This window comes from Leptidea sinapis, chromosome 19 (genome assembly GCF_905404315.1).
Source record: "Leptidea sinapis chromosome 19, ilLepSina1.1, whole genome shotgun sequence".
Classification (NCBI taxonomy): domain Eukaryota; kingdom Metazoa; phylum Arthropoda; class Insecta; order Lepidoptera; family Pieridae; genus Leptidea; species Leptidea sinapis.
The window spans coordinates 13,045,577-13,069,435 of record NC_066283.1 but is presented as its reverse complement, the minus strand read 5'-3'; the positions used below and the strand labels follow the sequence as shown (position 1 = coordinate 13,069,435).

Below are 23,859 nucleotides of genomic sequence, written 5' to 3'. Positions count from 1 at the left end.
GATTAATATAATAGTGACCCAATTAACTGAACTAATTGTTGTTTCAAGCTATTCAAATCATCAAATATTCAAAGATTACTTATTTTTGTATATTATATTATTAAGTCTAGACTGATAACTGTGCATTCAGTTAATACATAATGTGAGTTGTGTATACAAAATAAGAAACACAATTAAATTTATCAATCAAAACAATGACCAAAGATAAGATATTCTTCACATACTATCATAAATGGTTGGGTATGATAAACTAGAAACTAGGAGGGAGATACTCCTGGTTTTATATTTATGGAAAATTTTGTGTGGTATGGTCAGTCATCCAGCCCTACTGGAGCCAATATGTCGAGATATCTTATGTGAAACACACCTTTTACAGTCGCTTTATGAAATTTAAATGAACTTTCACTTTTAGTGTTGACTTGTTTGCTTGTTCACTGAATGAGTTTAAAATTAGAGCAGTAGGTGTATGTTCTAGTAATAGTAATTAGTATAGTAGGTTCATTGTTCATAGTAACTAAGTTTTGTTTATATTAATTTAAATACTTAAATTTAAGTCTAGCCTCTACCGCAATAGGTCACTCTGTAAGGATAGGGGCTCTTTTGACACATGTTGAAAATTGCCTTTTTCATGCAGTGTAGATTCATTTGGTATAAATTTTTTTATACTGTTAGTTAATAATAATAATATTGACACACCTTTACTCAAATTATCTTGCCCCAAATTAAGCATATAGCCTGTGTTATGGGGTTACAAGACAATGATATATTTAATACAATATAATTACTTAAACATACATAAGTACATATATACATAAACATACATAAATACATATAAACATCCATGACTCGGAAACAAATATCAATATTCCTACCGGGATTCCAACCCGGGACCTCTAGCTTAGTAGGTAGGATCGCTAACCACTCGGCTATACAGGTCGTCAAAGTTGATAATCCATTTTTGTTTCCATTTCAATTTAGCTGTTGTAGGTTGTGTTATCAAGGTAACTTACACTCTGATTGATGACATTCATGGCTCTGTTTAATTATTTTGCTATCCGCTATACAATTTTGTAAAATGTTTTCAACAATTTTGTTCAACCACATAATCTTCAAACCTAGATCATGTTAGTTGTATTATATGTTGAACTGTATTCAGATAATCTCATGGTTAGCATGCAGAACTACAAGACAAACCATCAAATAGGCAAAAATTATAGGAAAGCTATTTTTGGTCTATGTGTATATGTACATATATGGCACACTTACAGTTTTATAACTAGTTAGTCTAAGAACCTAGAAAGCAAAATATAACTATCAATTTAGCACTAGTAAACTTTAGTAAGGTAGTCTCTACAGTAAATTCTATTCAAATTAAAAAAGAAATATAGAAATTTACCTTCACTCTGATTAAATAGTAGTAGTTTAAAAATTATGAAGTAAAGGAAAAATTGATTTATTAAAGCATATTGAAGATTTTATCTGAAATTCTTTCATTTCTAGAGTGACCCTGTTGAAATAAGAAGAAGCTCAGGGATTCCTCGTAGTTTCATGGTACCAGTTGATGGTCCAAAGGCACCAGGAGCCATGATGACCCCAAGTGGTACTTTTGCTGTTCCAGCTGTAGATCAGTGAGTGCCTTTATCTTATTATATTAGTGGACAATAGGACAATACAAAAGTTTCTGTAATATCCATTTGCAATGCAATTATTTGAAAAATAAATTATATATTTTATTTTGTGTGTCATATGATTTACAATATTGTTTTTAAAAGTATGTGCATTGCAATGAATTAAATTAATTTATTTGTGTAATTCTTCATATCATATTACATTCAAAACAAATAGACATTTAAAAAATATTCTTGTTTCTTGTATCTTTAGATTAGTATCTAAATAAATCATTAGGATTCATTAGAATTTACAATTTTATAGCGAGGCATACTTAGCCTCAGAAAATGCTGGAGGTGCAGACACACCAACAAATGCTCCGGCTGCACCAGAACCCACAATTCCAGATGAATTGATCTGCAGCCTCTGCAGGGACTTGCTGACTGATGCGGTTATGATTCCATGTTGCGGAAATTCATTTTGTGATGAATGTGAGTATGTTGATATGATGCTATTAAGGAGAACCAGCTGTCTAGCACAATAAGATTTCATTTACAGAACAGACTGTTGAATCAGATATTATTACAAAATATGTTTTAAATAAATAGAATATGAAAAACAAAATTTTATGAACAATGTGGGACTCGAACCCACGACCTCCGGCGTTCCGTGCCGGTGCTTTAACCAACTGAGCTAACCGTATTTTAAATGTCGAATACGCACAGATACCTATGCCAGCGGATGCAAATGTCAACATTAGTCTTAATTTTCGAGATTTCTTAAAGATTTTTAACCAAGATTTTCTATCAATCTGTACAATGACAATGGAGAGCTTTTCATAACTGACCCACAAATATGCTTCAGCCTATGTTTTCCGCGAATCTGACACAAAACACAATAATTTATCAAGTTCACAATGTAATATCTTGAAATATATAAAATTCTCGTGTCATGGTGTTTGACTTTTTAAATTTGAACGCCTCCGAAACGACTTGACAGATTCTCATGGAATTTTGAGTGCATATTGGGTAGGTTTGAGAATCGGACATCTATTTTTCATCCCCCTAAATGATAAGGTTGGTCCACACGAATTTTTTTTTTGATTTTTTTTTTAAATTTGTTTGATTATGAGTGAGAGCACAAAAAAATACATACAACTTCAAATTTTCACCCATCTACGATCAACAGTTACTTTTGTATCGCGATTTTAATATCGGCAATACAACGTTTGCTGGGTCAGCTAGTAATTTATATAAATCCAGTGTCCTGATATTTGTTCCCAGTGAACTCCTAAACTAATGATTTTAATGGGGATTACTTCATGGAGTGAAATTTTGTCCAACTTGAGAGATAGAAAAGTTTTTATTTCGATTTTGGACCCATTACTGTTTTTATTTTCATATTTTGTTTTGTACGGACATATATTCTATGAGAATTTATTGACGCACGGTTTGACAGTTCTGACCAGTTCATTATAGCAAAAGGGAGCATATTTTACGAAATAATTATTGATGTTATGATATATTATTGACAAATTAATAAAAAAACAGTATTTTATTTATTATGTACAGAACAACGTCTGTCGGGTCAGCTAAGTTACTTATAAATAAAGTGTAATTTGTTTCAGGTATAAGAGGAGCACTTTTAGAGTCAGAAGACCATGAATGTCCAGATTGTCGTGAAAAAGAAATAGCACCAACTACACTGATACCGAATAGGTAAATAATATTTCACAAAGTTTGCTGTGAATCAGTTACATTCTTAGCTATATATCTTTTTAACATAGACTTTGGTGCCTCATCATTGAAATTTCAAGTTAGAATCAACATCTACGTACCAGTGATTCCCATAGTGGGCAAGTGAGCGGTGGCTAATATTGTAAAACCACTTTCAGTGCTGCTAATTTTATTGTCTTGTTGTTGTCTTGCTGTTGGCTTATCACAAATAAGAAAAAAAAATTGCCAAACAGTTTTTTTTTCCTATTTAGCGTGTACAATACTGCCAAAATGATTTTAACTTTACTCACTTCCAAACTTTACTTTAATTGGGCTTTTTACACACTTTTGTTGGACTATTGCGCGTGTTTCATCATCATTTCAGCCTGAAAACTTCTGCTGGACAAAGGCTTTCCCCGAAAGATCGTCATGAGCCATGTGGGTAACTTTTGTTCTCCTACGGATCTCCTCATTTCTGATTCGATCTCGCAGGGAATCTCTGAGCATAGACCTTGCCATTGGTCTCTGAGCGACAATTAGCTTTTTCATAAGGCCCATAGTTAGCAACCACGTCTGTGTTCGATATGTCATCACTAGCAACACACACTGGTCAAAAACCTTCGTCGTTGCACGTGGATATATACATTATATTATGTTTTACAGATTTTTAAGAAACTCTGTTTCATCGTTCCGGAATCAGACTGGGTACAGTCGAAGGGCGCCTCACAGGCCGTCCGCGCCTCCTGTGCAGCCCATTCCACAGCCGATGGGTATGTTGTCAACTTTTGACTATTAAATCCATATAGTATATATATGGATTTGTAAAAAACCTACATTGCTGATTTTAAAATATACATTTACCTGTCACTTTCCTGTCATGCAAATAAACGCTGATGTGATATTTATCTGAAATATTTTTTTTGTTTTCTGTGTTGGTCCGTCATTAGTATTCATAAAAATCAAACTGACTAAAAACCAGCTCCAGCACTAAAGTTAAACAAAATATAACATGTTAAAGTTTTTGAAGTTCTTTAGAATTATTGTGATTTAAAACTCGATGAAACGAAAAAGCGAGACGATAGAGATACAAACAGGTATATGTATAGGATTCAGCTGGCGAGAGAATGAGACAGACACATAACATGGGAGAAATTGAGATAAGATGCATTATACAGTGTTTGGGTACCAGGCGATCATAGTTGAATTAGAGATTGTCTTATACATATATGACGCGAGAATACATTAATGTATATTGATGAAACCGAATTCTGGTTCACGGGCCTCGTAGACGATAAGATATACCTTATAATAGTGATAGTAATGTCTCTCATAGATAGAGATTTTTCATCATTTTTATAAAAAAATCTTCATAATTTTTTAAGGTTTCGCTTTTACCACGTGTGAATTGCACACTTGTTTTTTTTTGTAAGTATGGTTTTGGTAAAACTGTCTCCCCACATTACCTCCATGGACATATTGCCCCGCCTTTTCCAGCTATCTGTGAGCATGGATACTTAAGAAAGCCTGACAATGTTGTTGTCAAGAGAGCATCTGATGCACTTCACTATATACATTTTATATTATGTAAAGCAGATTACTTTTAAGCCTCAAATTCACGTTAAAAACTTGATACACTGTAAATCTTTATAAGTTATTTAGTGCAAGTCAAGATTAAGTACAAAATTTACAAAAGCAATTAGCAATAAATTTAGAAACTTTAATCCCAACTATCTTTATCATTCAAATAATCTTTGGGCTTTAGATGATAATTACGATACATTAAATTTTTTTTATTATTAATATTTTAATATCATTTGAGAGTTTATTATAAAATAAAACACAATCCGCGTTACAAGATTTAGCAATTTTACAGAGAATTTTTTAGTGGGTGCTAAAAGTTATTACAATTAACAATGTTATTAATGAATGCTCTATCTATTAACAATGTTATTAATGACTTTATTTCACTTCATAGTTATTTCGATTTTTCTGATGGTCACGTGCCTAATTATTAGTGTGTTCTGTGATCAGCGCCATCCATCGGAAACCATTATGTTGTCGTATTATACTCGAAAGATTTACTTTAAGATTTGGAAATACGAATTAGTTTATGAAAGTGACACTAGATGTCGTATAATACGTCTAACACTATTTATTTTTAAATTCAAATTCGGCTGTCTAGGGTTCAACGCCATCTAATAATATTTAGTACACTAACGTACATTATCCTCTATATTGCAAAATAAAATAATTTTCAAAAGTAACGCTAGGTGGCTGACTGGAGAAAGGAAATTGTTGCTTTATTTGTAAACCGACAAAGTCTATTTTTATTTCAATGAACCTGAGAAATATTGATCAAATTTGTTATTTATTACAGACGTAGTAACTACCATTTTCACTTGCACAATAAAAATAGCATTTAATTTGCCAAGTCTTCAACGAATTTTAGCCTATAAGTAAAACAATTAAGTACTCAAATCTCAAATCAAATCTCAATTAGTTAATTTTGCATAGCGGGTGCCGTGACACAATACAAACATTATTGGTTCGGAAATATTATTGTTTTTTGGTTGTTAAGTACATCTTGGTGATTATATTAATTTTCTATTTTTCTTATTCCTAGTTGATTAGTGTTAGTAATAATTTCACAGTGTACTAAAACTTTAAAATATTGTAAAAGTGTAGAAAAAGATTTTATTTATAATTATGACGGAACGACGATGTTTTGCTGCTAAATGGAGCTATTTTAAGCGAAGACAGACTGTAGACAATCCTAAGCCTGTTTAAGTATGAAGGAAAATTCATTGATAGATGTCTATTTAAAGTCAGGACGTCTTACCTAGGACCTCTATCCATGGGTGTTACCCAGGTCCTAGTGACCTGGCTAACACCCAAAAAACGTTGTGGATTTCGGCTATCTCCGTTTTTTACAAGATATAGCCGTCATATGTCAATCTATCAATGACTGCATGTTTCATACAATCAAGTGAATCGGTTTTTTTCTTAGAGAGTCTCGCTAGCCGGGTTTATACATTAAATGATATTCTAACTCTAACTAGCTGTATTGTATTTTTAAAAATATCTCTACCGCTGCTCAAATTCTACTATAACTATTAAACTGTTTGAAGCTGTTTTTTTTACAAACCAATCATTACAAGAAACATTCATGATGTGTTGTAATGTTTTTGTATATGTTGGATACGCTTTGTATATGGATGGTTATATTCCAAGGAATACAAACTGGATATCAGAAATTCCAGTGATGACAGTCTGGTGTTCTCCGATAGTTGGACTGTATTCACTCTTTGTTAGACTCTCCCGTGCGCTGCATGCCGATTACATCCAAGATGTATGTGTGTATGTATTTTAAAACAATTGTAATATTTTTCCAGAACAACCGGTGCAAGGGCAGCCACCTAATGCCGCTGGGATGGTGCAGGGCCCACCCAATGGTAAGTTATCAATTTATGTATTAAGATAATACAAATTATTCGGTGGTTTCCGATGCGCATGTTTTAATTTGGTTTGGTTAAGATTTAACCACTGTTTGAGAATCGAGTGTGAAATTCTGTAACAGGCATGGACACGAAAATGTTCATTATTGGGTTTACAATCACTTTCTCCTAGTGTTAACCGAAACTAATACTGTCCAAGTGTGTGTGTTATACAAGATTGAAGCTTTGCGATATGATTGCTGATACAAATCTGGTCTTAATTACCTACTGTTTAAAAATTATCCTGTGAGATGAGGTCTTTAATACTCTGACGAACATGTCTGTCATTGAACCACAACAACTGGAATCATGTCAAGTGAATTCCTGGATGCACTCTATCTACTCATACTTACTTGGAACTTTTTTCGCTTTTCCTCAAAGTTGAGTTGATCAGAAAACATTTTACAGCCATCGGACCACCTAAATTCTAAAGTATCTAAGTGCAGAAAAATAAGAGCCCACTAAAGTAATTCAACCACAGACATGGATCCAAATAGGATCCGCGAGTGTATGTATTTCACGTGTCAAAAAGAGGTGCAATGCTCATCCTTTGACGCTTTTATTTTATGTTTTACTAGCTGACCCGACAGACGTTGTTCTGTATATAATAAATAAAATAATGTTTTTTTATGAATTTGTCAATAATATTTCATAACATCAAGAATTGCTTCGCAAAAATGCACTCTGTTGTTGTAATGAAATTGTTTCACATCATAACTGTCAAACCGTTGCGTTAATAAATTCGACGGGGTACGCATCAAAGGATACAATTTTTTTTTTATTTAATTTTGAGCATTTTCCTATTTATTTACCTTTTAAACCTTCCCTGTACTTCCACAAATAATTCAAGACCAAAATTAGCCAATTCGGTCCAGCCGTTCTCGAGTTTTAGCGAGACTAACGAACAGCAATTCATTTATTTATATATAGATTATGATTTATAATACATTGTTGATTTTAGTAATAAGCAATACCGACTATTGATGTACTGAAAACGTCAACTAATGATGAGGTGAGTGGCTAAACGTTAGGCTCGATGCATTGGCATTTTTAACGACGTCACAGTAGGTACAAAAAAAAGGGCACGCTTGGTTTTCATACTTGGTTATCTACTTGGATCTATATCTGTGAATTCAACCATATTCAATACTTATAATATTAGATATCTAGATAGTTTAAATTACATTAAAGGTTTGGTGGAAAAGACAGCAGAGTCAAATCCCATGGTATGAAATTTCTGTGTGACCTTATGGCCAGGAATATAATGTATCCGTATTCACAGAATTAGCTCCATTGAATCAACAACTATCCAATTTATTGAATAAACGACGCAAAAATATACTGAAAATACAAGGGGGTTGCCGACTTTTATTTCAAAATCGTGTCTGAAAAAGGGTGGCAAACTGACTTGTACTTCAAGAACGTGTCAGTAGATTGCTATGGATTCGCAAATATTAACAACTTATAATTAGAAACCTCCCCAGGCAAGCTAGCTGCCTAAGAAAATTAAAAGAAAAATTAAAGACGGGTTAAATACTCGGTTTTCTTGTATTTTATTTTTGAATAAGAAATCACTGCCAATGCGATACAGAACGATCACGAAGCAATTTGTAATCACACGTGCCTCAGATAAGTTATTTGTGCAACTGTTGTGTAATAAGGGGCATTGAAACACGAACGTGGGTTTTTATCTACACCCATAATATGAATCCTCTATAAAAGATTCTGAAACAGCTTATTGCCAACATTAAAAAAGTCAGTCCTAGTAACCATTATTACATAAGCCAAACGAGTGTTGTAATGTTGTACTGAATTTCATTACAACACTCGTTTGGATGATGCAATGGTTATTAGGACATTGGGTGTTTTAATGTTGCAATAAGCTAACTGTTTTAGAATTTTTAATAGAGGATTTATAGCATGGGTGTAGATAAAGTATGTTTACAATGCCTGTTTGATACTGACAATATTGGAAGACAGTTGATTGTCAAGATGGCGCGGGCGATAACCAGTGATGTGTGGTAGATGATAGAGGCGATGTGGAGCGCGGAGGGCGGGACGACTCGGACGGCTCCGCGGAGGACAACGTCACGGTGACCGTGCCGCCGCGGGCCGCTCACGTCACGTCCGGCGTAAACGCGCCGCGTCCGCGTCACGCCGACATGTCGAACGGAGCGCGGGGCCATTACGGGCGCTCGTCGCGCTATGGTACCACTCACGAGATAATCGCATGCCGTATTCATATACTAAGAGAGCTTCAGCTTGCATGCCCTTTATCTTTGCATCGATCATTTAGCGTATGAAAATATCGGTTTGAAGGGATCTATTACAATTACTACATTGTTGAGGATGTAATAATACTTAATGCTCGCATTCAACTAATAGTTCGATTAATATTTCACACATGAGTAGCTAGCAGGTGGCCCTTCTATGACTTCTGTGAATGCTAACACACTTGTTCGATTCGATTTTTGGATTCTGTTCCTATTCCTAATTACGTTTATGTGAGGTTTCTGTAACTATCATTGGCGTAGCTTGCCTTGGCGTATGCCCCGTATAAAAAATTGCTTGGGGGAAGGGTAAAGATTTCTCATAAAAATTTTTTTTTGCATAAAATTAAAAGGAATATTTATTCATCATAATTATCTTTCTGTCACTTTTGACAAAATGTTTACAAACAATTCAAATTAAATATACACTCTCCTTAGCAGCAAAAGTTTTTTATTAATTTTCGCTGACGCACGTGGCGGTAGCTACGCTCCTGTTAACTATGTAATGTTGAGTTTTGTGTTTGAATGTATTTATTCGCAAATGTTTTTTATTATGTTCGAACAAAGTAGCAATTTTAACCACTATTCCAATTACCAATTCAATAACCTTAACGTAAAATTTTCCCATGAAATTCTTTCCTTTAAGTTTAATACTGCTTTCAAACAGGACTTTTTATATTATGCCTTGCATGTACCTAACATACAAAATTTTGTATATTTTACGAAAAGATTGCTACTGTAATAGTTTGAAATTGTACTTAGACGTAGATTTTTTTTTAATCTGCTTAACTTCGAGACCCGCGCCATTCTGTCAACATATTGCTAACTGAGGCCTTAGATAGCCTTAAAGGGTTAAAGGCGAACACTAGCTACGTTACGTCCAGTGGTTATTTCGTCTTAGGCTTAGTCTTGCCATAAATATTGTTACGAGGGAATAGTAGATTGTTAACCGAGGGTCGAAAGAATCAATTCCCTAGGGAATTGAATCTTTCGAATACCTAGGTATTTAGACGCCCGAGCGCAGCAAGGTCGGCTATAGTCCGAGTAGGAATTGATTTTACCCGAGTTAAACACTCTACTTTTCATTTCGAATATGAGGAAAATAAAACTAGTTGTTTATCTAAACACAGATTAGTATCCCGCCAATTTATGTTTACCTTTTTAATTTCAAATATGGAGACCACGTAATTGTTGCGGTTTATTCCACTCAAAGAAGTTTGCGCTAAGTTCACACTGGCTGTTTAGAAAGTCACATGCCGCAGCATATTTTTTAATTAGTTCTTTTTTAAGTAAAACTGCTATGAACAGTTCTATTTTTAAAGTTCATTCCGGCCCTTAGGTGGGAAGGAATTTGTATGAGTTTTTCTCTATGGAGGGAACCAGCATTTTCCACCCAATAATCAGATCAAAACAATATTACTTTCCGAGTATGAGTAGTGAAACAGTTTTTTTTTCTACTTAACAAACAAACAGTTATTACTGTAGTGTTATAGAGCTATCGTTTTTCCATTGGCCTTAATACACCTTAATCCTTTAAACTAGTTTTTCCACTTTCACTTTTACCAGTGGGAGGCTCCTTTGCACAGGATGCCGGCTAGATTATGGGTAGCACAACGGCGCCTATTTCTGCCGTGAATCAGTAATGTGTAAGCATTTCTGTGTTTCTGTCTGAAGAGCACCGTAGCTCATGAAATCGGCATATTAGACTTGAAAACTGCAGGGCATATTCAATAACCATCTGCTGAACGTATCGCTCGTCTCTACCCTTATTTTCATTTAAATAAAACGCGTTTTTAACGCGTTCGTGGCTGCAGAATGTTTATAATAATATGTTGTAGTGGCCTAGATTATCTTTTGCTTTACGCTATCGCTGCTAATATTAAAATATTTCATAGTATTCTTTAGTGCCAATGCTAGATTTTTTTTTATCTGAACTATTAGTCTTCTCTTTGTTGTTATATCTATATTAAAAAATAGAGAGCCGTATTTTTTGTTCGGTTGCACCGGGCAAACTGCTGAACCGATAAGAATAATATACTTATACCATAAGATGCAGTTTGATATTATAGTTGGTTTATTTTAGATGAATCTCAGTACGGAAATAAATACCTAATTGCATAAGTAAAAACTATTCATGGCTAAAAAGAGTAGCTAAGAAATTGTCATTATTGGTGTGAAAGATGTGACGTAACATATTATGTATTGTTATTTAAGGTGTACATAATAAACAATTAAGTTTAGGATGGGGATCAACATTTCTGTAGCCATATACTTTTACGTTATACTCGCTCTAACCTATTGGTCACTTTTGAAATATTCAATTTTTCTACAATTGCTTTGCACTTTAAAAAGTATGTGTAGTCCTGCCTATAGCGCGGTAGAAAGGCTTCGCGTTATAGGAAAAGGTGTTATACGGGCCATCCCGTATAACGCGTTTTTACGACCATTCTTATTTTATAAATTCTATATTCCAATATCTAAAATCCATGTCATTCGTAATACTAATAATTAAACAGAATTCGTAACAAGTATTTCCAATTATTTGCCTAGTTTTACAATTTTATTGAGGTTATTAATATACAAATTTAATAAAATAATTTAATGTTGTAATAACGTATAGTAGTTAATAGTTCGCGAAGTTAATTATGAACTGTACAAATCATTATAAATTTCACAGTACAGAAATAAGAATGTTGGGAATCCCCGCGTTATATAAGAGTATGACTATGTTATACGCAGCATAAAAACGCGGTATATAAAGATGATTACTGTATTAAAAGAAAATTATTTCATCGAGTTTTGTTCATAACTATAGTATTTTACAATTGCATGAAAATCATCATAATGGTTCGGTAATGACTTAAGCATTTATTATTAAGAATAGTTTAAATTGATTGTAAATAGTTGATTTTTTTTAGGGCCCGGTCCAAGGAGTCAAGGAATGGAGGGGCCTAATGTGAGTAAATAACTTTTTACAATAATATTATATTAACAAGATCACAGTCTCTTTGATGGCATTAATGGATATGTCTATTAAATTAAAATTCAAATAACTTTTATCTGTAATATTATTAATATAACGTAACCATAATTGGTTATGGTTTCTTTGATGGTATTAATAGAAATGTCCATTAACCTAATATCATATATAAAAGACACACAATCAATCCATATGTCCAAGGAGAGAATTCACTGACATTATTACATGCTCAAATTAAATTGTTATCAAAAATATTTATGTAGGCTTGCAATTTTAAAGTTAGTAATTTTACTAAAACAAATATTTGATTCTATCAAATCATAATAATTTTTTGGTACTGTTAATTTTAATTGATATGGAAGAGCGTGGCCTTCTGGCACAGGTGTTTCTCACTTAATAGAAGGTCACATCCACTATTATGTTTGTACCATTTTTGTTACAGAAATAAATATTTTTTCATTTTTTTTTTATTTTTTTTTATAATATGCAAATACCCATAGATTTTAATGAAAATAATATAAAATAAATAAAAATTAATAGACTGACCTTACTGTTCGATAATGCGTGACTGATTTTGATTTGTCAGTGTATGCGTTAGTTTGTGGTATAATATTCAAAATAGTAAGGAGCTAATGCCAAGCGTGGCTGACTGTTTACGACTTCTCAATGAAAATAGGTTACAGTAACAATAGATTAGCTTACCTTTTCTATGTTGCTATATATTTAGACTAAACACTACTCACAGCTCATAACACTCACATATTCATACACTATACACATATCTATTTAATAATCATGTATCACAAGCACACATAATTCAGGACTTCTTCTTCTTTATTTTATATAATTACTTACCATTTATTTGCCAGCGTTATTATTTCATTATAATTTAATCTGCCAAACTTCGTTAAAGGCAAATACATGTATATAGTTTATAGAATTAATATGAAGAGTAAAAATGTTGTAAAGTTTGCTTAAAATAAATAAAAATAAATAAAATATATCCGTTTGAGATGTTCTTCCATTCCGTACGCTTTATTCACCTATACGATAGTGTATTGTAAGTCTATTCAGCATATTCCCTATATTATTATACTTGCTTCATCGAGGTTTTCTTTTTCACGTTAAGCAGATGGGCAGAGGTGACGAACAACGTGCCAGCACACCGACGATTGATGAGCGACGGGACCCCATGTCTACAAATGTACGTTGGACAAACCTTTCGGAGGAAATTATTAAATTTTTTATTGAAAAGAGCGCAAAAAAAGATTGCTGGGAGAGTTTCTTGCGCCGCTTCTTCTCTCTCAGAGCGCAATTTGTTTCCGAAGCGATAGTAGTATCTAGTAGTTATTAGAAATGACATCAATAAGAATCAATTTTGAGAAAAATGATGTGGTGTCGTGGGACACGAGGTAGGAACGAAGTTCCTTCGGCTAATGTAGAATCGACACAAATTGCAAAAAAATCGTTCTAATATTGCTATAATCGTTATCATATATTAATATAATAATATTGATAATATATACACAACTCGCTTGTGTATGCGACTGTCGCGCCTGCGCACGTCTCATTTAACGGTTTTATTCCACGCACTTTTTTCCACGGATTTTTTCTTACAGTTTTACTATCACATTTTTTTCAGTTCGGTCGCGCAGCAACATCCCTATCCCCTCCAAGCCTGCCGTAAGGAACTTCGTTCCAAAATATATGCCTTTAATTAAATTAGACGTAAGGAATTGAGTGTTGTCAACATTGTTGTAATTCTTCTCGTGTTGTTGTTGCAAGAAGCGCGTGCGGCTGTTAGCAGCGGGCGTTGTCCGTTATAATATCGGACCAATGATAATGAATATACAGGGTGGTTTTTTGAGAAGGGCGGTGATGGCCAAGTCGGAAACTACGAGACTTAGAGAAAAGTCGTAAAAGGAGTCATGCCCTCGATTTATAAGAAACCAACAACTGCATATTTAGTTTTCTAAAATTTCTTGAACTTTTGACGGAAATCGACCCGAATGATTTTGCAAAAAAAATACATCCTGTACTATTGAACCAATGGATTCTGTTGCTGATAAGAATCAATAAGTACGGAAGTCTCACCCCACCGAATGGATTAAAGAAATAGGGACTCTTGCGGTCATACAATAAGGTGTAATTTAGAACGCACAGCATAAGTAGTATAAAGTCATTTTATAAAAAAAACTCAGTTTTTTCTAGAATATAAATAGGTATATAACCGCTATTTAAAATCAACCATTCTGTCGTTGTCAAACCTACATTAGCTGCAGATAGTAATTAAATATATGCGTTGGAAGACCATGACATAGTCAAACCTAGTATATAGGCAATAAATAAATAGCTATCATGAATGGCAATTTCATTATAATAATACGTGGGTAACACTGAAAATGTTTAGAACTGGCCAGTTAGAAACACTGCTAATGAAAACTTTTTTGAATTTCAATTTTAGAACTCCTTGGTAACCTAATGTAGTATATTGCATTCTATCTAATAAATCTAAAACTCTTGAAAATGCTACTATCTCTTGATAATCTACACGTGAAAATGAACCTAACGCGAGAAAATTTTCGGTCAATGATTATTATGACTTTCGTTGTGGGCTTACTCAACAACAAAGCTATGATAGGCTGCGATTGGCATTTCTTAATGAAGCCCCATCTCGTGCTACTATTTACAATTGGTTTAACGAGTTTAGGCGTGGACGTAGCAATCTCAATGATGATCCGCGTGAGGGACGTCTTTTAACAGCGAATACTGAAGATAACATCTGTGCTGTTCGATGCATGATAGAGGAAGATAAGAGAGTGACCTATCAACCGATACGGGCAAGCCTAGGCATTGGTATGAGTCAAGTTCAAAAAATATTACACGAACATTAAGGCGTCAGGAAGCTTTGTACCAGATGGATTCCCCATACTTAAGCCGACGACCAGAAACACCTTCGCATATACTGGTATCGTCAAATGTTAGATAAGTTCAACGGCGGTGACTCAAATGCTGCATTTGACATCGTCACAGGTTATGAAAGCTGGATATATTGCTACGAACCCGAAACCAAAAGACAATCAGCTCCGTGGGTGTTTCCTTTCGAGGATCGGCCAACTAAGGTAAAGAAAGGAAGAAGTCAAGGAAAAAAGATGATTGCCTCGAGATTGGTCGAAAAGGTCATTTCGCGACAGTTGTGCTAGAAGATGGAAGGACAGTTACTGCAGACTGGTATGTCAATCGCTGTTTGCCTGTTGTCCTGGAAAAAATTCGACAGCAGCGCCCTCGAAGCAGGATCCTCCTTCACCACGACAATGCTTTTCAGCGCACTCCGCAAAACTGACTGTTGAATATTTGACTATGGCAGGTGTCGAGATAGTGAGTTATCCACCATACAGTCCTGACCTGGCGCCCTGCGACTTTTATTTATTCCCAAGAACTAAAGATAAAATTTGAGGTATTCGCTTTACGAGCCCTGAAGATGCTGTGAAAGCGTACGAAAATGCCATAGAACAGACCCCTAAGGAAGAATGGGCCCACTGCTTTTCTCAGTGGTTCCATCGAATGGGACGATGTGTAGAGAGGAACGGAGATTACTTCGATAAATAAAAGTATTGGCGACTTTCTACATTAAGCAGTGTTTCATTTTCTAAACATTTTCAGTGTTACCTAGGTAATCACTTTAAATTAGATTGTTTCAGCTTTTTAGGAAGCTTAAAAAATACCTAACAGCTTTCGACTGGGTGAACCGATTTTTATGATTCTTTTTGTATTTGAAAGCTGGTGCTCCCGTGTGGTCCCATTTTAATTTGACCATTTTCTGACAGCGGGTTCCATCAGGAAACCATATCTTAAATTTGCATTTACTATGTGCGCCACAATAGGACGCATACCTCAATATCACACCAATCGATTTCGATGATTCTTTTTTATTGGAAAGGATGCACTTCGAGGGTAGTTTGTTGAGAGTTTTTTTAGGTTCGGATTATGGGATCCATGACAAAGTACCGGTACTGTTCAATTCTTTTGAGAGGCCATTTTGCAGGAGCGTTGAAACCATGATTGAGACCTCCTTATGATAAACCTTACTGTGGTATACAATCAGTCAAGCGTCCTACTATCTGCCTAAGGCCGGTTTCGCCCTTCTTCAGGTGGAAGTGGATTTAAATTAGACCCCGAAGCCCTCTGATATAACAAAAGTTCACAGCTCTTGCTCTATTTGCACCGAGTCAGCATAGTTTTTCCTCCTCCAGACTACAAGGGTAGAGCCCGGGTATCCAACATACGGTACAAGTACTAATTTTGCATGCCCAGGGACGGATTGTCCACGATTGTTTAATCTGCTCCTGGCGTAGTCTGTCTGCTATTTCACGTCGGTTTTAAGTGGGTGAATGATATTCGCACTACCACTAATAGAACATCTCATACCATTTTTTTTTAACAAAACTTGTATATTATAAGTTTACAAAGGACGTGTCCTAGTATTTGTATTTATTAAACATAATATTATGGTATCTGTGTGAAATTTAGATAAAGGTTTTATTTTCAGGCACCATATCACCGAGGTCCGCCTCACTACATGCCGGGGCTGCCACCGCCGCATTACAAGTGCGTGTAAATTCCTTATTATCTTATACTTTGGTTGTTTTTTTGTGTACTCTATTTGTATTAAATGTTTTTTAGTGCACCATTTGGAAGACCGCCTCGCTATAATGAACAGTACCCGGCGCACGACCTCTATCAACCACCTCCGCCTGGGATCAAAGATTCGCCCAATGCGTAAGTACCTACCTACTTGTGTTCGTTAAATAGTTATTATTTATTTCAAACCTGAATAATTGTCGTTCGTGTTGTTCTTATGAAGCTATTTTCAACAAATAAAACAAAAAAATTGGTGTGGAATTGCTGGTAATAGTAGACGTATTGACGCAGGCGCAGTGAGGACCCGCTGGAGGCTTTCAATCGAATGATCCGCGAAAAGGAGATGCGGGCCAAGAGACGGGAAGAGGAGAGGCGCCGCGTGCACTCGGGCTCGCGCAGTGCGTCGCGCTCGCCCCGCTCGCCCCCGGCCCGCCCGCCCCGCTCGCCCCGCCCGCGTGCTTCTCGCTCGCCCCGCCCCCGCGCGTCCCGATCTCCCCGGCTTCGCGGGTCACGGTCGCCCCGTGCGATCCGCAGCTCGCGATCACCCCGCCCACTCCGCGAGTCTCGTTCTCCTCGCCCGATACGCATGTCTCGTTCTCCTCGCCCCGTGCGGATGTCTCGTTCTCCTCGCCCCGTGCGGATGTCTCGTTCTCCTCGCCCCGTGCGGATGTCTCGTTCTCCTCGCCCCGTCCGGATGTCTCGCTCGCCCCGCCCCGTCCGGATGTCTCGCTCTCCCCGCCCCCTGCCTCCGCCCCGCTCGCGTTCGCCCCGCTCCCCGCGCCCCGTCCGCCCTCGAAGCCGAGGTTCGAGCAGACTTCGATACTCTAGGTTCGTTATGCATGCTACTGTCTGTTATGTCATTGTATTGTAGAGCTTTTATAGCAATGTGTCTATGGTGGTTGTCGCTTGTACATTATTATAATTAAGTGTAGCTAGATCGAATGAAAATCTGCTTGTTTTGAAATAATTTTAATGATATCGCTATTTGTGATTTTCAGTGACGTGCTCTATCAAAAATAATTTCTTTGAGTATAATTTGAATTTTATTCTCACTTTTTGCAATGATTTTTAACAAATTCTGATATATCTCTTGTATCCAAAGAGCAGTCGGCTCCACAATAATTAATGTAAAGGGAAATCGAGTGACTCAGCCCGGTTATGTGAATTATAGACAAAAATACGATTTAATAATTAACTCTGGGAATATGCTTGAGCTAGACTTAACAATATAACATGTATAGTGTAATTTTAAGAAATGTGATAGACCAGTACACATACATGCCTGTAAAACAGAACAGTGTCCATCGGTTCAGCTAGTATTAAAATAATTTATTAAATTACTCCGACTTAACTGTTACAAATGTAAACATAATATTCTAAAAATGTCTTAGGGCTCTCTTGGCCTCAAATGTAAGGACATACATTACACAATGAATACCAAATCAACAGTACCTTTGTATGAAAGGTTTTATTCGCATGGAAAAACCTAAACACTATTGGAGTTTTTAATGTTTGTCTACTGTTCTGGGTGTTCTACGGTTCTTTTCTGTGTCATACACATACTGTGTTATTAATAAATGCGAAGTAAAGTTATTCCAAGTTTAAAACTTAGTCTTTATCCTACCTTTGTCCCTACAGAATTAACTACTTAACAGGGAGAAGTAATCTTAGCTTGGATTAGCTGTATACTGCGTTTATTAATTAGACAGATGGTGTTTTATGGAGAGCGACATAAATCAGCTTTCCGATTCATCCCAAAATCACAACATATTGTATGTATGATATATTCTTCAGTCTCATGTAACCTGGTCTTACTGAACTTTGTGCCAGGTGTGATAATATGTGGTGATATATTTCAGATCTCGATCGATGTCCCGAGGTCGGTTGCGGCGTCCGTCGCCGTCGCCTCGCCGGCGCCGCTCGCGAGAAAGGTCTCTGTCGCTGTCCCGGTGAGTAGAGCGCCACGATCATAAAAAAGTAATCATTATATTTTTAAAAAGAAGAAACTAAAGAATTTTCAAGACTTAAAAATAATGTAGTCCAAATGACTTCCCTCTGCTGCTTGACACTCTTGGCACCGAAGTTGCAGAATTATGAAAACCCGTTGAAGCGTTGTCCTCGGTATTTTGTTACATTCATGAATAATATTCCTCTTCTAAACCTGCTCTAAACGCTGCTCTAAATTAGTCGGATTTTTGTCGTAGACCACCGATTTGAGGCAGCCCCACAGAAAATAATAAATTAATTTTTTTTCCTTTTCGAAATCAGTTTTCCAGGAGAAATATTATTCAGCAGCACTATGGATTGGATACCCTAGCCGTATGACATGTGGCCCCATCTTTTTGAAACCACATCCTCGAGTTATTGGTGTGAAGTTGTTGCAAAGCAGACACCAAAAAGTCTATTATCATATTGCAATAATAATTGTTAACTCTAACCGTCATCGCTTCCCCTCTTTCTTACTCAAAAAAAGTGTGTTATTAGTTATTATTCCAGTCCACACGAAAAGTTTAGGGCTGTGAAATAGACGTTCATGCAAGCGTTGGGTATATGTCTCGGACGTAGAGCGATAATTTTGGTTGTTCAAATTGCGATTGAGATGAAAATTGGGCGTCATCACTGAATATCACGTTGGTAAAATTGGAGAACCAATCGAACATCAAATCTACAAAGTTAACTCGGTTATTGGCATCATGTGGTTTTAATTAACCTAATAAGCCTTCAAATCCAAAGGCTTCAGTCTTAAGACTGACTTCTCTTACGTTTAGACTGTTGCGGATTTCGCTGAACTGAAACACGAACACGCTCCACAATGTCGGTTGATCTTGCAGGAACTGGGCGGCCGCAATCCGTTATTGGTCCTGTCGAGCCAGTTGTTTCGAACATTCTCATCCATTTCAATATCACATTGGCGTTTGAAACTTCACTTAAATCGCGTAAACCGTGTTCATGTCAATACAAACGTCTTCCATTAATACCTGATTTATTGTTTTCGTAATACGCTCGGACACACAATGTCCGGCTCCATGACAACTAAATTTCCAGTAATTGGCGCGGAGAACAAGTTATCTCCCGCCGCGCCGCCCCGCGCCACGTGTTTCTGGGAAATTGATGAATTTAATCGCCAACACTCTTATCCATCCTGTTTATGGTAGAACTATAAATAAGTAATTATTAATACAAACTTTGCCCATCTAATCTATACTTATAATAAATCTGTAGAGATCAAATTTCTGTGCAAAGAAAAAAAAATGATCAAAAGCGAGTCAGGGGGATGTAAGAACAGAAATAGAACAAGTCCCGATATTTTTGGAATTTCTTATTTCTCTGTCTGTTTGTACGGGCTAATCTCTGAAACTACCCATTAAATTGAAATTTTGCATGATGATACTTTATATTCCCGGATCTTAGATACTTTTCATCCCGGAAAATATAATACTTCCTGTGGGACAGTTCAAAACCTCTCCATGCTATGCTAAAATAGCGTAGTACACAACAACGTATGCACATAATTTAATCAAATTTGGCATGCCGGTCAACACCTTAGATACTTTTTATCCCGGAAAATTATTGAGTTCCCGTGGGAAAGATGAAAATATCTACTTACTTATATAGCGTTGTACACAACAACTTATGCACAATATTTAATAAAATTTGGTATGTTGATACCTTATATTGCCGGTCAATACCTTAGATACTTTTTATCCCGGAAATTAAAGAGTTCCCGTGGGAAATTTGAAAATATCTACTTACTTATATAGCGTTGTACACAACAACTTATGCACAATATTTAATAAAATTTGGTATGTTGATACCTTATATTGCCGGTCGACACCTTAGATACTTTTTATCCCGGAAAATTAAAGAGTTCCCGTGGGAAAGATAAAAATATCTACTTACTTATATAGCGTTGTACACAACAATTTATGCACAATATTTAATAAAATTTGGTATGTTGATACCTTATATTGCCGGTCAACACCTTAGATACTTTTTATCCCGGAAAATTAAAGAGTTCCCGTGGGAAAGATGAAAATATCTACTTACTTATATAGCGTTGTACACAACAACTTATGCACAAGATTTAATAAAATTTGGTATGTTGATACCTTATATTGCCGGTCAACACCTTAGATACTTTTTATCCCGGAAATTAAAGAGTTCCCGTGGGAAAGTTGAAAATATCTACTTACTTATATAGCGTTGTACACAACAACTTATGCACAATATTTAATAAAATTTGGTATGTTGATACCTTATATTGCCGGTCAACACCTTAGATACTTTTTATCCCGGAAAATTAAAGAGTTCCCGTGGGAAAGATGAAAATATCTACTTACTTATATAGCGTTGTACACAACAATTTATGCACAATATTTAATAAAATTTGGTATGTTGATACCTTATATTGCCGGTCAACACCTTAGATACTTTTTATCCCGGAAAATTAAAGAGTTCCCGTGGGAAAGATGAAAATATCTACTTACTTATATAGCGTTGTACACAACAACTTATGCACAATATTCAATAAAATTTGGTATGTTGATACCTTATATTGCCGGTCAACACCTTAGATTCTTTTTATCCCGGAAATTAAAGAGTTCCCATGGGAAAGTTGAAAATATCTACTTACTTATATAGCGTTGTACACAACAACTTATTCACATTATTTAATAAAATTTGGTATGTTCACACCTTATATTGCCAGTCATTATCTTAGATACTTTTTATCCCGGAAAATTAAAGAGTTCCGTGGGACGGTTAAAAACCTCTACTTACTTATATAATGTAGTCAACAACTTATGCACATTATTTAATTAAATTTGGCATATTGATATATTTTGTTGCCGGTCAACACTAAAAAAACTTTTCATCCCAGAAAATTAAAGAGTTCCCGTGGGATAACTCATTAGTTAAGTATCTTATATTGCTTAGTAATATAACTTACATAATTTAATAAAATTAGGCATTTTGATAATTATATTGCCGGTCAACATCTTGGATACCTTTCACCCTGGAAAACTAACGAGTGGGAAAAATAAAATACTATAGTTTCTTATATAGCTTAGTACACAACAACTTCTGTACCTAATTTAGTAAAATTTTTCAACCTCATTTTGCCGGTAAAGCAATGTGTAAGTATTATAAAATTTAAAAATCCCATAAAAGCGACGGGTTTCCGCGAGAAAGTAAAAGATTACAAAAATATAGCCCAGCATAGCGTCATTCATATTAAATCAATTGTGTGTGACGGACATCATTTCCACCTGAGACAAAAAGTGAGAACGACAGGTCATTTAGGTCAGACATAATTTATAGGTACATCGATACATACTAAACTTAATCTTACAAGCCTGTGAAAATCTCAGCCCTACCTTCTGGCTTTCCAAAGAAGTATCTACTCATATTATAAATACGAAAGTTGGATGAATGTATGGGTGTCTGGATGTATGGACCTGTGAAAATCTCAGCCCTACCTTCTGGCTTTCTAAAGATGTATCTACTAATATTATAAATACGAAAGTTTGTAAGAATGTATGGACGTCTGGACGTATGTTTGTTGCTCTTTCACACAAAATCTACTAAATGGATTTTATTGAAACTTTACAATAATATAGCTTAGGTACATATCAGAATCATGCTTACATAACAGATATGTAAAGAAGATAATCTCTGTCTATACTAAATTATTTGAACAAATATTTGAATAGTTATGACGATGACGATAAACAACCGAGTGCGCGATATTGTGGTGCGGTCTGGTGTCGGGCAGTGGAACAGGCATGCGGACGACCGGACGGCTACGGGGGGAGGGGATTAATTTTAAACGCATGCAGTTCCTATTATGTTGCATTTTCAATGACTATCAACAAATCGCAGGGTCAAAAGTCCCTAAAAGAAGCAGGCATACATTTGGGAATGCCAGGTTTTTCCTAAGGCCAACTCTACGTGACTTGCTCAGGCGTTTTTAAATCGCAAAATCTGCATGGGTATGCTGACTGAAATAAATCATTTAACATAATTTAAGAGAACATAGGAATATATTGCAGTGACTACCTTTAACTTTTGCTTTACTATCATCATCATCTACATACATCCGACCTATTTTAAGTCTTAGTACAAATTAATATACATTACACAAACACAAACTCGATTTTCATGATTTTTTATTTGTTAGATTCGCCTTTGTCCCGAATCGCAGAATAATTTAATACATTAAAAATTGACAAAAAAAGAAAAACTTTCTTTCATTTAAAATCATTATCACAATCTTTTAGAGGATAATCTTTTTTTATGGAAAAGGAGGACTGAAGAGCGTACGGGCCTCCTGGTGTTAAGTGATCACCGCTGCCCAGAGAATGTTCTCTTGCAACTCAGAGGAATGACAAGATCATTGCCGGCCTTTACCTCTGTATCTACTAAACCGATTTTGAAAATTCTGTTACGAATAGAAATTCAAAGTTTTGTGAGTTTCATATATACATACTATATATTAACCTATATAATGAAAATACTTTTCCATTGTAGTGATATTTGTAAAATACGTCTGAGAAAAAACCGTCGAACCCTAAAAATAAATTATATGGCAAAACCGTTTGCCAGGTTAGCTAGTATAGTATATATCTAATAAGTTATTGTTACCACTCTCTATTATTATAATAATTATAATGGAACTATTGGTGGTTCAAATATATTCTAAGAATTGTTTTGAATTTCACAACACATTTTTTATTTTTATTTTTGGGAATTTGTTCTAAAAAATATATACATATACATTGCCCAACGAAATAATTATTTTCTCTATGTCTTTATATTGTAGTGTCATCAGTCCATGACTCGTGAAATATCCATGTAAATTGGACGCCAATATAATAAAATACAGTTCCGGCTTAGTATAAGGTGGATTACAGAAGAGGACATTATTGTTGTGATTTTGTAGTTTTTGTCTTTTAAGTTATTGCATAGCTTCTATCGCTGGCCTTGAGCGTGGAGACCGAATTCAGAAATTTCGTAACGAAAATAGCCTAAGACTTACTTACTAGATGTATATAGATATTTTGCAACCATCATTACAGTTGCCGTGGAATAGCGGTTATCACGTATGCCTTTTGTGCACAAGGTCCCAGGTTCGAGCCTGGGGTTTTATTTAA

At 35.5% G+C, this 23,859-nt stretch overlaps 1 protein-coding gene across 8 annotated transcripts in view; it reads left to right on the top strand.

Moving 5' to 3' along the window:
• The window catches only part of LOC126969717 (E3 ubiquitin-protein ligase RBBP6), a 55,848-nt gene that overhangs the window by 1,961 nt on the left and 30,028 nt on the right, over positions 1 to 23,859 (top strand). For 5 of the 8 annotated variants that reach the window (XM_050815268.1, XM_050815267.1, XM_050815264.1 and 2 more), the window contains exons 4-15: positions 1,501 to 1,628; positions 1,933 to 2,099; positions 3,236 to 3,326; positions 3,987 to 4,093; positions 6,716 to 6,775; positions 8,843 to 9,025; positions 12,006 to 12,043; positions 13,197 to 13,271; positions 16,617 to 16,675; positions 16,751 to 16,846; positions 17,000 to 17,536; positions 18,568 to 18,657. In XM_050815268.1, coding sequence (XP_050671225.1) covers positions 1,501 to 1,628; positions 1,933 to 2,099; positions 3,236 to 3,326; positions 3,987 to 4,093; positions 6,716 to 6,775; positions 8,843 to 9,025; positions 12,006 to 12,043; positions 13,197 to 13,271; positions 16,617 to 16,675; positions 16,751 to 16,846; positions 17,000 to 17,536; positions 18,568 to 18,657 — 1,631 coding nt within the window. The remainder of the gene's footprint in view (positions 1 to 1,500; positions 1,629 to 1,932; positions 2,100 to 3,235; positions 3,327 to 3,986; positions 4,094 to 6,715; positions 6,776 to 8,842; positions 9,026 to 12,005; positions 12,044 to 13,196; positions 13,272 to 16,616; positions 16,676 to 16,750; positions 16,847 to 16,999; positions 17,537 to 18,567; positions 18,658 to 23,859) is intronic. The other 3 variants (XM_050815262.1, XM_050815266.1, XM_050815265.1) reach the window with 3 other exon arrangements.